Source organism: Apteryx rowi, unplaced genomic scaffold (assembly GCF_003343035.1).
Source record: "Apteryx rowi isolate R43461 unplaced genomic scaffold, aptRow1 scaffold_33, whole genome shotgun sequence".
Classification (NCBI taxonomy): Eukaryota; Metazoa; Chordata; class Aves; order Apterygiformes; family Apterygidae; genus Apteryx; species Apteryx rowi.
In genome coordinates, this window is record NW_020449752.1 from 1,379,135 (window position 1) to 1,391,628 (window position 12,494).

Genomic DNA, 12,494 nt, shown 5'->3' on the forward strand with positions numbered 1-12,494 from the left:
ATTACCTAAATGCTTTCTGTTTAAACCTATGTGACTTCTATAATGAGGGAAACTTAGGCCTGTGGATCATTACCAGCCAGATTCTCCAAGGTGTTTTGGCCCTTGCACGCATCCTTTCATGTGCAAGAAGAATTTGAAGGCTCTAAGGCAGTGTCTGGTCGATGTCAGTAGGACCTAGATTTTTTTAAAGCGTAAAAACATTTTCAGATTATGGATTCGTGTGTGGAGAGCTACTACAACTAAATTCGGTTTAATGGATAAAGCACTGAACTAATTTGGTTCTATTGTGGAACAGGAGCTGCTCAACCAGGTGTGCGGAGATATAGTATCCACCTGTGAAAGCTATATTTCAAATATAGTCCTCAAAAAGGATGGAGCAGAGCAGCTACAAGAAGATCTCTTGGTAAGTTTGATACTCTTTCACAGATTGGTCAAAGAATGTACATGTTCTTGAAAATGGTATTTCTTAAAGATCATGCCCATAACTGTGTTAGGCAGGAAAATACTGATGTGTATGCCTTGTGTATGAACTGGTATGAAATCTGGTGTTTATGGGCTTGGGAGGATACAAGAGATTTTTCCTAAGAAGTTGCTTTAGGAGGATGATGTCTCATGTGTTTTTAATAAAATAACATGTTTTTTCTTTGCTTCTCCACTTTTCAGATTTAGCTGTTTGGGAACAGCTGTAAAATGCCTAGAATGCTTTGAGGATTATTTCAATATTATTAATGGGTGTGAGGTAGTTACAGTTTATTAAACACACACACTTCTGTTTCTAAGCTTCACCTTCTGTTCTCTAGCTGCTGTCCTCTTGAAAGGACTGAGGGAATTTTAAGTTGTTTTTGGAGAAGTACCATGCAGGCTCCTGCTGATTTAATTGGCCATTGCCTTTTGACTGAAGTATTGCTTTTGTCTGTAGGTGAAACATCTCTTCATTTTGGGTGAGGCTGCACAGTTGTGTCCAGCCAAAGTGGAGAAACACATCTTTCTTTTGATTCAGTCCATTCTGGCTTCTTCTATCAACGTGGACCAATGTGAGGCTCTTTACTCCCTTTAATTTTGCATTTACGGACAACGCTTTCTACCCCCAAAGCATGTTTTCATTCCTGATCTGTTGTTTCCTAGCGTCTAGTCCTCTAGATGGTGAGGAAATTCCAGCTTCTCAGCCGTTGTCCCAGTTCAGAGGATCAACCATGCCTCCAGTGGTCAGAGCTCATGCATTCATTACTCTGGGTAAGCACAGTCCTGCAGCAGAAATGTGCCCTCGTGTATCCGATTCCCACCCTTCTGTCCGTTCCCTGGTTAAAGATCTATTCAAAAGCTGTGGCAGTTAAAACAGATAATGCATAGTGCTCAATATTCATATTGCTTCAACTTGGAGCTTTTAGTAATGCAGATAACTGTGGTAGCAAGATGCACAAACCATAAAAACGCTGTCATCTATGTGACTGTTTTTCAAGTTGGTTAATGCATTGTTTCTGTATAGGTGTACAGGTGAGTAATAGTTAGCCATGTCCTTCAGACTTGTACTGCCCTTCTGCTCTTAGAGTTGGTTGCTGTCTGGCTGAAGGATTATTTTGTCTGTAACAAGGTGCTCAACACAGGATGAAAAAGACTGGTGCTTTTATGCCCTTTAGAGCAGAATGGCTGTGCGTAGTTACTTGTTCTCCTTAGTAAGAGTGAAGAGCTTCTTTGTGATAGAAGCCTGGTCAGATCTGCGTCTCTGGTATTATGAAGAGTGCTAAGTGAAACTTCTGTTTTTGTAGTACCTCTGCGATTATGAACAAGTCTTTTCTCATGCAGATGGATAGTATTGTCCTTTCCTTAGCTGCTTTGGGAGGCTTAATACTTTTGTACAGAGCTTAGAAACAGTTTGAAAGAAGTAATGTTAGAATGCAGGCTATCTTATTTAAGTTGATTTAGCAATGCTCTTAGAGGTGAGTGTCTCCCTGCTATGCCTATGACAGCTTGGGCTGTTCCTTTTAGCTACTTTGAACAATACTTTGTACACAGGAATAGCTTTCTGTGAAGGAGGGAATTTGCCGTAGAGATCCACACTATAGGTCTAAGAAGAGTTTGGAAGGAACTCCTTGAAGTACAGTTCCTTTGAGAGATTGCTCATCAAGTTTCAGCATGTTTCTTGTTTATTCCCTTCTCTGCTTTTTGCTTTCTCTCTTGGCTCGTATTGGACTCAAAGGAGGCAGCAAGCTGAGCTGTGGTGATTAGGAACAGGAATATATTCACAGCACTGACAGTCTCATCCCTGTTTGACAGGTAAATTGTGTTTACAGCATGAGGATCTGGCAAAGAAATGCATTGCAGCTCTAGCTCGAGAACTGGAGGTGTCAGATGATGTGGCCATTCGCAATAATGTTGTCATTGTTATGTGCGATCTATGTGTCCGCTACACCACCATGGTGGACAGATACATTCCCAACATTTCCATGTGTCTGAAGGACCCAAATCCCTTCATCCGTAAGCAGACGCTGATCCTGCTTACCAACCTTCTGCAGGTAAATAGAAAGCATGAGCATGTATTTGGCAACCCCCTTCAGTTACCTCTGTTGTGCTGAATACTGGCATCCTGACCAACGAGTGTATTGCTTGTAGCTTGATTCTAGAGTATTGTTGCAATCTACCCTAATTCAAGAAGACTTTAAAACTATGTATTTTGTTACCTTCTTTTTTCTTCTTTTTTTCGCTAGCTAGGGAGGTTTCACTTCCCATACATTTAGTACAGTTGGGTAACCACATTATTTTCATCCCATCTCCTTGTTCTGCCTTTGTTTCTTTTGAATTCCCTTTCATATCGCGCCTGTACGAGTGAATGTAACAAGTGCCACAGCGCTGTTTTCTCCTGCTGTCTCTGTTTATTGTTCTAGAGATGTAAATGTTGAGAGGCAGAACATGTTTGCCCTCCAATGTTCATATGAACCCAGCCAAGGCAGATTGCAGTGCATTGGCTCTGAGAACAGTATCGAGGAGCACCTGTGCCTTGGCATTGGAGAACAGATTTTTCTGTTGATACCTGTGGTAAACCTGCATGCTTGGTGCTGTGGTATTTATACTGTTTAAAGCATCCTCCAGAACATTGTCATCTTGAGGTTTATCTTGTGTACCTCCTGGTGAAGTTGTATAGCTTGCTCATTTGCCTGATGTATATTCTGCCACGTTCCATCCGATATTACTCTGGCTACAATCTTAGCATTCACACTAGGTTTTTCCTGGTTCAGGTTGATATTTTATTTCCTACATTTTTCTTGTAGGAGGAGTTTGTGAAATGGAAAGACTGTTTGTTCTTCAGGTTTGTCAGTGTCTTGGTGGATCCAAATCCGGATATTGCCAGGTAAAATATTCCTTCTGTAAAACACTGAAGGAGTCGAAAGGACAAAGATGTACTCAAAAGCAGTCTCAGTCTTGCACCTTCAGCATAGGGGGAAAAATTTCAGTGAGACAGCAGATGACATTCCCATTAACATCTTCACTTCTCCAGTCATGCTTTAGGGTCTGAAATGGTAGCAAAGGAGCGGTGAACTTCTTTCCAAGTGAATTGAAGGCCCCAAAGTAGCAAGCTGTGTGTTCTTGGCTGTCATCAAAGCCTGCAGCTCTGCTCTATTTTTTTGACTCTCAAATATCCATGAAGAAAGGAATTTTTGAAACAAGCCTTTATTAAATCTGCCTCCCTGTTTTCTGGTAGACTGTCCTGTGAGATTTTTGTTCTAGGAACAGGATTAAATGTTGTCTTTCTCCTATGTGGCATGCCTCATCTTTGTAAGACTTGTACCACATTTTATAGTACTTGGACATGTAAGAGGAATTGTGCACGTTGGCCTAAAGTGCACATTTATAAAGTTTCTGTAAGTTTTGAAGTCTCAAACTATTCAATGTTACATGAGAAATGAGAGTAGGTCTCTGCAGTTCAATCCTGACACATTTGATCTGGATATAGAGAGCAGATGGTTGAAGGCCAGGCTGAGTATTCTCAGCAATGCATATTTGATACTGTTAGTCCGTGAATGATAAGGGCTGAAGTGGGACAGGTTCCTCGGAGAACGGTAGCAAGCAGGGGGATACTGAATGCAGAGGAAGCTTAGGCAGCTTGCTAGTGTTTCTACCTGCAACAGTCAAAATTAAGATTGGTGTTTCCAGGACCATGGACTGAGCATTGCTTACTAGTGCACATTCACACCTTTGTTTCTTTTATATGGGTTTTTAATATGTAAAAATGTCTTTCCAGTAGATGGTGGCATTGCAACATCACATTCCCAGTGCTTTAGCGGAGGAACACATTGCTATTCCATTGGGAGCCTTTTTCTTTGCATCTGCATTCAGTGGATGCATCCAGATAAAAACACTGCCTTCCAGGCTGGGATTAACTTCCAGCTCTTGCAGGTCTTGTGATGATTAACTTTGCAAAATACAGAAAACCAGATTTTTGTTGAGTTGCCTTCCTATTGAAGTTGGGGGAAGGAGAACACAAAAATGCCTTGATCTCCAGCTGCTACCTTGCGTCCTGTTGCCAAGTAGAAACTAATTTGTCAAACACTTATTATCCTGAGCGTGACTGAGGGCTTTGGATACGAGCAGAGAAGAGGAGAGTGCTGTTAAATACAGTCCAGTTGTAGGGACTTTAGGAAGCAGCTAATGCTTTTCTACATGTGCCTAGGCAGCAGACTGCATGTGTCAATGCCAAAATGAATGCTGACACTTGAAATAGTAAGTGTATCCCCCCAAGCATGTATTCATGCACAAATATAAACAAATAAAACAAATATAAACGAATATCCTTGCCTCTCTCTTAAGTGTATATGCATGTCTTGTGACCAGAAAATTTTACAAGTGGGTAATGTGGCTGTTGGCAAATTAAATGGCTTCCACAGTGCTGCGTGAAGCAAAGCCAGGTGTTCTGAGCTCTAGTCTTGTGCCTTTTATTTTGTGTCTGTGTGTGTGCGCGCGCATGCAGTACCACTTTCCAACTCAAACCTCTGCAACAATCGTAGGTCTGCTGTCACTGAGTTTTCAAAACATTTTAATGGCAAGTAGATAACTTTCTTGTTCTTGAACAGGACACATGAGAAACAGGCAAAGATGCCTGTAAAAGTCTTGCAAGACCAAAGCCGTAACTTTATGCACTTTTGAATTTTTTACCCTTTGCCACAGTCCCATATTTGCTCGGGATGTCCTGATCCCTGTTTTGATTGACTTTCCACAAGGCTGGCCTTGTAAGTGTCTCAGCCACAATGGGACTTAAGTTATTTAAATACTAAAAGTGTTGTGCCTGGATTTAAAGTTCAAATTTATTTCTGTCTGTAACTGTTTACTTTCATGGCAAGAAATGAAGTAGTATTGTGGATGCTGAAAACTTCTATCTTTTTCTGGCTGAAAAAGGACTCAAAGTCCATAAGCTGGTATCCTTGTTCAAGCCCAGATGGAGCCACACAAGAATTAAATGTAGTGTATTGAGGGAGACTTGTGAGAGGAAGACCATTTTTCTGCCTTACTGTTTGTGGTTCTGCACTGTGTTTCAGGGGTGGCTTTTAGAAGCTGTCTGACTAGTTCTTTCTTTTACTTCTTTCCAGGTTTGGGGAATTCTGCCTGGTGCATCTCTTGCTGAAGAGGAATCCAGTAATGTTCTCCCAACACTTCATTGAGTGCATCTTCCATTTCAATAGCTATGAGAAACATGAGAAGTACAACAGGTTCCCCCAGAGTGAGCGGTCAGTTGCGCACATTTGTATCCCCTTACCACTAAGCGAGGGGTTCTCTGGTCATGCAGTTTTGGGTTGCAGCAAAGCTTTCCTGGCGCTTTATATAGTGTATGCAATGGGGAGGGTGGTTTTAAATTGAGCTAGGGGAGGTGGTATTAATTAAGTGTGTTCTGCCGTCCCTGTGACACTTCTGGAAGGAGTTCTGTAATTTGTGGGAGTGTGTGGTACCCTAACTGGTTTATAGGTCTTGGAGGTGGCATTCAAATACTCCTTGCAGATTTAAAGTCTTGTTATTTCTGCAACTTTATGTAATATGACTTGGTCCTTGTAAAATATCTTCCTCTACCACAGGGCGAAGAATCTCTTTTCTCTGAGGGGAAAAGATAACAAAGAAAAAAGGATGCATATCTACAAGTTCCTGCTAGACCACTTTACAGACGAGCAGAGGTTCAGCATTACAACAAAAATTAGCCACAGTATTCTAGGTAGGGGTCTCTCTTTGAGTAAATAAGGTAACAAATCTGGCAAACAACTGGTGTCTATATAAAACCATTAGACTCTCAATCCCGCAGTGATATCTTCCTGTCTTTACTGGCACTGCTGTTCCCAGGAGAATACTCTCTTATTTCTTCCCTGCCTGTTCCAGCATGCTTTGTGGATAAGGTACTTCCACTGGACCTGGAAGCCAGTGACTTGCTATCGGATACATTTGCCATCCTTAGCTGCAAAGAAATCAAGTTATCAACTATGAGATCGAAACCCGAAGAAGACATGCAGCCTGATGAAGATGAAATGGCAATGGCCAATGCGGTTATGCAGGCAGCACAAAAAAAGCTCATCTCACAGGTGAATGGCGCTTGGTCCGGTATGGAAAGAGGGCTGGCCACCATGGTGGGAGAAATGTTACGCTTCTGTGATAGAGAAGCTTATGCAAAAATTGCCAAGGACATACTGTGCCCATGTGCTGTTGTTCAGGCTCTGTCTGTAGGACCCGTCTGACCTGAGGGCACCCATGGAAGCACTGTATGTTCCTTTGCTAAGGAGTAATAAGGAGTCTCTTTCCACTTGGGCCATTCATCGAACAACAGAATGACTTCTTCTTGATTGCGTCTTCTAATTGTTTGTGCCGTGTTCAAACAAAGGTTCAAAAGAAAAACTTCATAGAAAACATCATCCCAATAATCACTTCACTGAAGTCTTTGATGGAGCAGAAGAGGATCCCAGCTCTCAGGGACCTCATGAATTATCTACGGGTAAGTGGAAGTGGTTTTTTTCCTCTCTTAAGTTAATGTGTTAGATGTGTGACCAGTAGTGGAATGAACAGCCTTCTTAGAAGGAAATTTAGAAGGCATGTGATGTTGTGACACTGACACTGTGTTAAATGATGTAGGAGGCGGAGGGATTCTAGATATGGATCTTGCAGTGTGTTACGTGTGAGTCTCCTCACTGGGATGTGGGCAGAAAGCTTGAATGGTGGAAAGCTTTTTCATGTTCTGAAGTAGGAATTGGAATTGAAACTCTTAGTCTGTTAGCAACATCTCTGGTGTACCAACTGGTATTTCCTTTTGCACTTAAACAGCTGTGATCTGAATGGAGGCATGAATCAGCAGTCAGGAGGGAGCTGGGGGTTTTTTTAAGAGTTTAAACATTCCATATTGTTCCAGGAAATGATGCAAGATTACCGAAATGAAATCAAAGACTTCTTTGCTGTGGACAAGCAGCTGGCAGCTGAGCTGGAGTACGACATGAAGAAATATGAAGAGCAGCTGGCAAGGGAGAAGGAATCTGACCAAGACCAGGTCTCGGCAGCACAGGCAGAGGTTGTTGGTGCCATTTACTCTGTACAAGTACTGTCTCCTCTACTAAAGTTTATGCTACAAATAATTCTCAGAGCTTGTATGTCTGTGGACCTTCTTACAGAACTCTTAACAGGATGGTTAATGAAATGTTCTCTCAGCTCTTCATACTTGCTGACAGAAGCTTTGGTTTCAGAGTCATTAAATACATTTTAAAAAAAAACCAACAAAACCAAACACACATTAGCCAAAGAGGAGCAGCAAAGAATTAATTTAAATATAATTCAGCTTAAAGGGAAGGCCAAGTCTAATTTGTCACTGGCTGTGTTAATATCCTGTATTACTCTGTTCCCAGATTGAAAATATTACAAGTTAATATTTAGCTGGATTTCTGGCCCCTTTGAGTTGCAGGCTGTATCATACCAGAACAATTCTGCATCTGTTTGGAGTTGATGACAGCAGCCAGTCCTTTACTTGGCTTTTCAAGTTTTTCTCTTGGTGGGTGTTACGGAGATAGTGCCTAAAATTCCCATACACCTATTTTTGCTGTACAGATGCTTTCATCAGACCTGGGATGATTCAGTTGTGTCATCTTTAAGATCTAAATTATCATTGCTCTACGTGACAGCTTTCTAAAGTGATGGTCTTTCTGATGCCTCAGTATCTGACTGAAAAATATGGCACTTCAATGCAGCCTTATTTTCAAGCTCTGCCTTCTGAAAATGAGGCCCCTCTGTTAAGAGGATAAACGGGTCACAAAGAGAAGGGTTCATTTTGCCTGACTTCAGAGGTGTACAGGGTGAAAATGTACATCTATGCTAGTCGTGCAAATCCTCTTTTAAAGTCAATATAAAGAAATAAAAATGTGCTGGGATAAATTGTCCTGTAGTCTTTTAGATACCTACCTTAAGATGAGATGACTTTTGTCCTGGAAGTACCTTTTCTCTCTCTGATTCCAAAGAGTGCCTATATGTAGACCTTTAAACTAGAATATCTGTATCACATCAGAAGTTACTTTTCACTTCTTGTTAAAATTTTGGCCAATAAATTCTTTCTCCCGGGCACCCCCTTTATGTCCRTCACACAAAGGACGCTTCTTAGTCACACAGAACTTATGGCTAGGTGTCTTGTGTCTAGGTTTTCTACGCTTGTATCCATTGTTAGATATACGGTCTTTCCTCCTGTTTTCTGTAGCAACCTCCATGTTTGGAGACAGCTGTACCTTCTAGTGGCCGGAATAATAATGTTCAGTCTCCTGTTACTGGGAGACAGTCCTCGCCATCTGGATCGCATCTCTCCTCTGTGTCTTCTGAGTTTACTACACCTCGAGCTGATGTTCTGAAACTGCCATTACTTAGTCGCAGGTATGGGTTTCTGTTTATATTACAGGTTATGATATTCTGCAGGGCTGTTGCTTTGCTTATCCACTCCTTGCTTAGTGGTATGAAAGCTACCAATATTTCACCACAGTCTTCTCTCTTGCATTTGGTGTCTGAGATCATAAGTAATTGGGAGGAGATAGGACTCTCCTCATCACGTGCATATTATCTGGTCTTGAAGGAAGAAATCGCTTCAGTGTTTCTGTGGTRTCTTTTTGTCCTGTAGGCCAGTGTCCTTGAGCACACTTGCCATCCTGAATTCGGCCAGGAAAGCAATGGAAGCCAGAAGCAAGCAACGCAGTAAGAGTGTTGGAGGAAGTTTATCGGCTATATCTTTTCCATCAAGCGCAACTGGCAGCAAGCAAGGTAGGCAGCTTGCTGCAAACAGATAGACAATGGAATAGATCTAATTGACGCAACTTAATTGTTAGACCTTTGATGTCTCCGAGTGAACGCTTTTCTGTTCTTGATTATTTCCTTGTTATTTCTAGGATCCTTTCAAAGCCTGAATCAACAGTCTACTGGAGCGAACATGTCTGTGGTGGGCCGTGCAATCAGCACACCAGAACGTAAGTAACCCAGAGGAGTCCTTTCCAAATTGGGCTGAACACTTATTCTCTGAGAGGTGTAGCAATGCGAGGCCCCACTATAGAGCAGAGAAAATCGGTCAGTGTTGACTGATTATTTATCTAAATGGCGGTAGTAAATAAAAACCATTCTGAAAGTGAAGGTCTTGGATGAGCGATGTACATAGGAAAGGACAATCCAGTATGGTCCCCATTTACATGTCACAGGGTATTACAGTTTTGAGTCAGTGCAGGTGAGCATCTATTTCTGGCTGCTGAAGTAACAGAACTATTGCCCTTTCTTCCTTCATTAGCTTTGGGGTGCTGAGGAGGCATATCGTCCTGATTCCTTAATAGCATGTGTTGACTGGGGTTTGCATGTTTCTGTTGCTTTGAGATACTTGCTCTTTTTAAATCCAGAAGCACAGTTTAGCACTTTAAACTGACCTACAGAACCCTGCTGCAGAGGGAAATCCTCAAGGTCCAGTCCCTTCCAGCTCTAAGACAGGGGTTTCTTGCTGTCTAAACAAAGGATCCCAGGTGAGCTAGGACCAGCTTCTGTTACCAAAGTGGGCAGTGGGCTGTGACAATTGTGAGAAACGGAAGAGACTGCTCAAGTGAGATTAATAACCTGCACAGTCATTTCTGCATGTGTGCGCTGTACTCCTAAGGAAGAAGTGAACTGAGTATTGGAAAATGATTTGTTTTTCTACTCTGCTGTAGAAATTAAAGTAAAAATACATTGAGAGGAATCTCTTAATACACAAGTTAGAGAATCTGCTGTGCTTATGTCCACTGCAGCTGAATTACCATCTCGTAAAACCTGACCTTCAAAAGTTACGTTTTATTGGAATGCTTTCTGACAGTCTTGGAGCGTTCCGCAGTGTCCCTTTCTGCAAGCACAAAAGACAGTTATAGTAGAACACAAATAGAGCTGAGTTTCAGCAGTAGATTTCCTTCCTTTATGCCAGTTCACTGCTAAAACCCTTTAGGGCATCTCCGCTGTAGCGTGGACTGTGCGTATGATTTAACTCCTTCTCCCGCTCAGGAGAAAGCTGCAGTTAAGCTGGGAGTATAGGTGAGTGTCCGGCAGGTCAGGTCRCATTAGGCAGTTGTGAATTTTTTTTGTTCTACAAGCATATGTATATGACTGCACTGTTTGCCCAAATCTGTGCAAATATCTGACCTGCATGCAGACAGGAGAGCCAACTGCATGTGGCCAATAAGGCAGTCAGCTGTGCAGCTCTCTGCAAATACCTGACATCCACAAGCAGGCCAGAGCAAACCAGTGGTAGTGATATGCATCCACTGGAAAATCGGATCTTTCTCTTCCCTGTGTGCTCCACTCTTTGGCTAAAGTTGTCTGTCTCAATGTTTCTTTTTGCTGTCTGAGCAGCAAGCAGTGATCTTTGTGCAGAAAATGGGAGGGTATGTTTTTGGAGAGCAGAAATCTTTAAGCGCTGTATCTCTGTCTGGAAGCTTGCACTGCTGTTTCTCTTAAGCACCATATGGTGAAGAAAGAGGGAGAATGTTAATCTGCGGTGGTACTAAGGCTGAATTCCTGCTTTGCTTCGAAGCAGCATCTGTCCTTCARTGGGGAGACAAACTGTACAGAACAGTATCATCACTTCAGTTAGTGTGTGTTGAGCCACCTGCATGGTGGTGTTGGGTCTTTCAAGATGACAGACAATCAAAAAAAAATTTTTTTTCTTTCTCTGGTATGTCATTCTGAAAGTCCTGGAGATGCAGTTCTTAATAAAGAATTTTGTACATGAGAAGTTAAGAACAATGGTCTCTCTTCTCTCTATCTTATTCAACTGTCCTGCCTGTCAGTCAGTCCCTGCTTTTGGGCTTCCTCATCTCTCCTGCTCTTTACTTTGCGAATGGCTAAGTGGGTCTGGGCAAGTGTAGATTGCTTCACTGTAGTGCACAAGCATATGTAAAGATAACCCTCTTGATTGCATGGGAAGCCTTACTTTCTTTGCCATTTCTTTCCTTCTGTCTTTTCACATAAACTTCTCGTTAGCCAAGTTAACTTCTTAAGGCACACTGCGCAAAGCCAAAATGCTTGCAAGTCAGTCTTGAGAGATTCAGAGGCTAGCTAAGCCAGAGAAAATTGCGCTTCTGCTACATGCTTCAATGACTCCCTTTCAGGACAGGAAGAGAGTTTGAGAGCAAACGCAGTCAGTCTTTAGAGAGAAGCAGAGTTTCCATCTCCTGCCCTATAAGGCACTTTCTACCTTAATTCCTTGTGAAAGGTTCTGGGAAACATGAACATAAAGCAGAGAGTCAAGTAAAGTAAAATCCGAGTGTTGTGACATCTCTCCTGAGATAAATGACAGCAAAAAGACAGCTGACAACTATGGCCTGTTCAGGCAAGCTAAATTCCACCTAGCTTCCCTGTCAAGTGATTCCTCTYGTCTGGCTGCAAGCAGTTCCTCACAGAAGGGCTATTTAGGTACTTTGTCAGTCTTCAAGGGCATCGTGCTCTGCCTTGACTAGGTAATGCGATTCTAAGGTGAGTGCTAACAGGAACCTGCACTGTGGCCTTGGGTAAATTTATTCCATCAGCAAAGCATGAGATGGTATAGTTGTTGTGGAAGACGGCTAAGCTTCAGTGGAAGTTGTGGCCCTCCTACCTAGTTAGGGCAGGGATGTGCACGACCGAGGTCCCATATTTAAATTTTATTTCCATTCCTCCACGTACAAGGAAGGCTGTAAGTGGGGTATGTAACTGATGTGCACAGATGGCCCATCAAGTTCGATGCATAGTTTTGATGCTGGACAAAAGACAGTGGGGTCTGCTGGGCTGGACAAGAGAGATGCATATGTGCCTATAATGAACTAGGTATGTTTATTCTGTCCCACTTTAGTGTTCCACTACAGCATGTCTTGCCTTCTGGCTGTATCACAAGCTGACTGCCAATATGTGTTTTTTTTCTTTCAGAGACCATTAACGACTTGACTTTTGGTGCTGGGGTCAGTTACATCAGCTTGACGCACACGCCCGGTTCGGCTACAGGTGAGTTATCTTTGTGATTCTAA

The 12,494-nt window shown here is 42.3% G+C and overlaps 1 protein-coding gene across 2 annotated transcripts in view; it reads left to right on the forward strand.

Annotated features, from left to right (window-relative positions):
* Window positions 1-12,494, forward strand: part of NCAPD3 (non-SMC condensin II complex subunit D3) — a 32,094-nt gene that overhangs the window by 18,600 nt on the left and 1,000 nt on the right. The window contains exons 20-33 of one of the 2 annotated variants that reach the window (XM_026071753.1): window positions 296-403; window positions 920-1,034; window positions 1,126-1,233; window positions 2,275-2,513; window positions 3,267-3,346; window positions 5,580-5,717; window positions 6,060-6,193; window positions 6,355-6,554; window positions 6,851-6,961; window positions 7,373-7,528; window positions 8,699-8,868; window positions 9,110-9,249; window positions 9,375-9,452; window positions 12,397-12,471. In XM_026071753.1, coding sequence (XP_025927538.1) covers window positions 296-403; window positions 920-1,034; window positions 1,126-1,233; window positions 2,275-2,513; window positions 3,267-3,346; window positions 5,580-5,717; window positions 6,060-6,193; window positions 6,355-6,554; window positions 6,851-6,961; window positions 7,373-7,528; window positions 8,699-8,868; window positions 9,110-9,249; window positions 9,375-9,452; window positions 12,397-12,471 — 1,852 coding nt within the window. Of the gene's footprint in view, window positions 1-295; window positions 404-919; window positions 1,035-1,125; window positions 1,234-2,274; window positions 2,514-3,266; window positions 3,347-5,579; window positions 5,718-6,059; window positions 6,194-6,354; window positions 6,555-6,683; window positions 6,962-7,372; window positions 7,529-8,698; window positions 8,869-9,109; window positions 9,250-9,374; window positions 9,453-12,396; window positions 12,472-12,494 lie in introns of those variants that run through there. The other variant, XM_026071754.1, reaches the window with a different exon arrangement.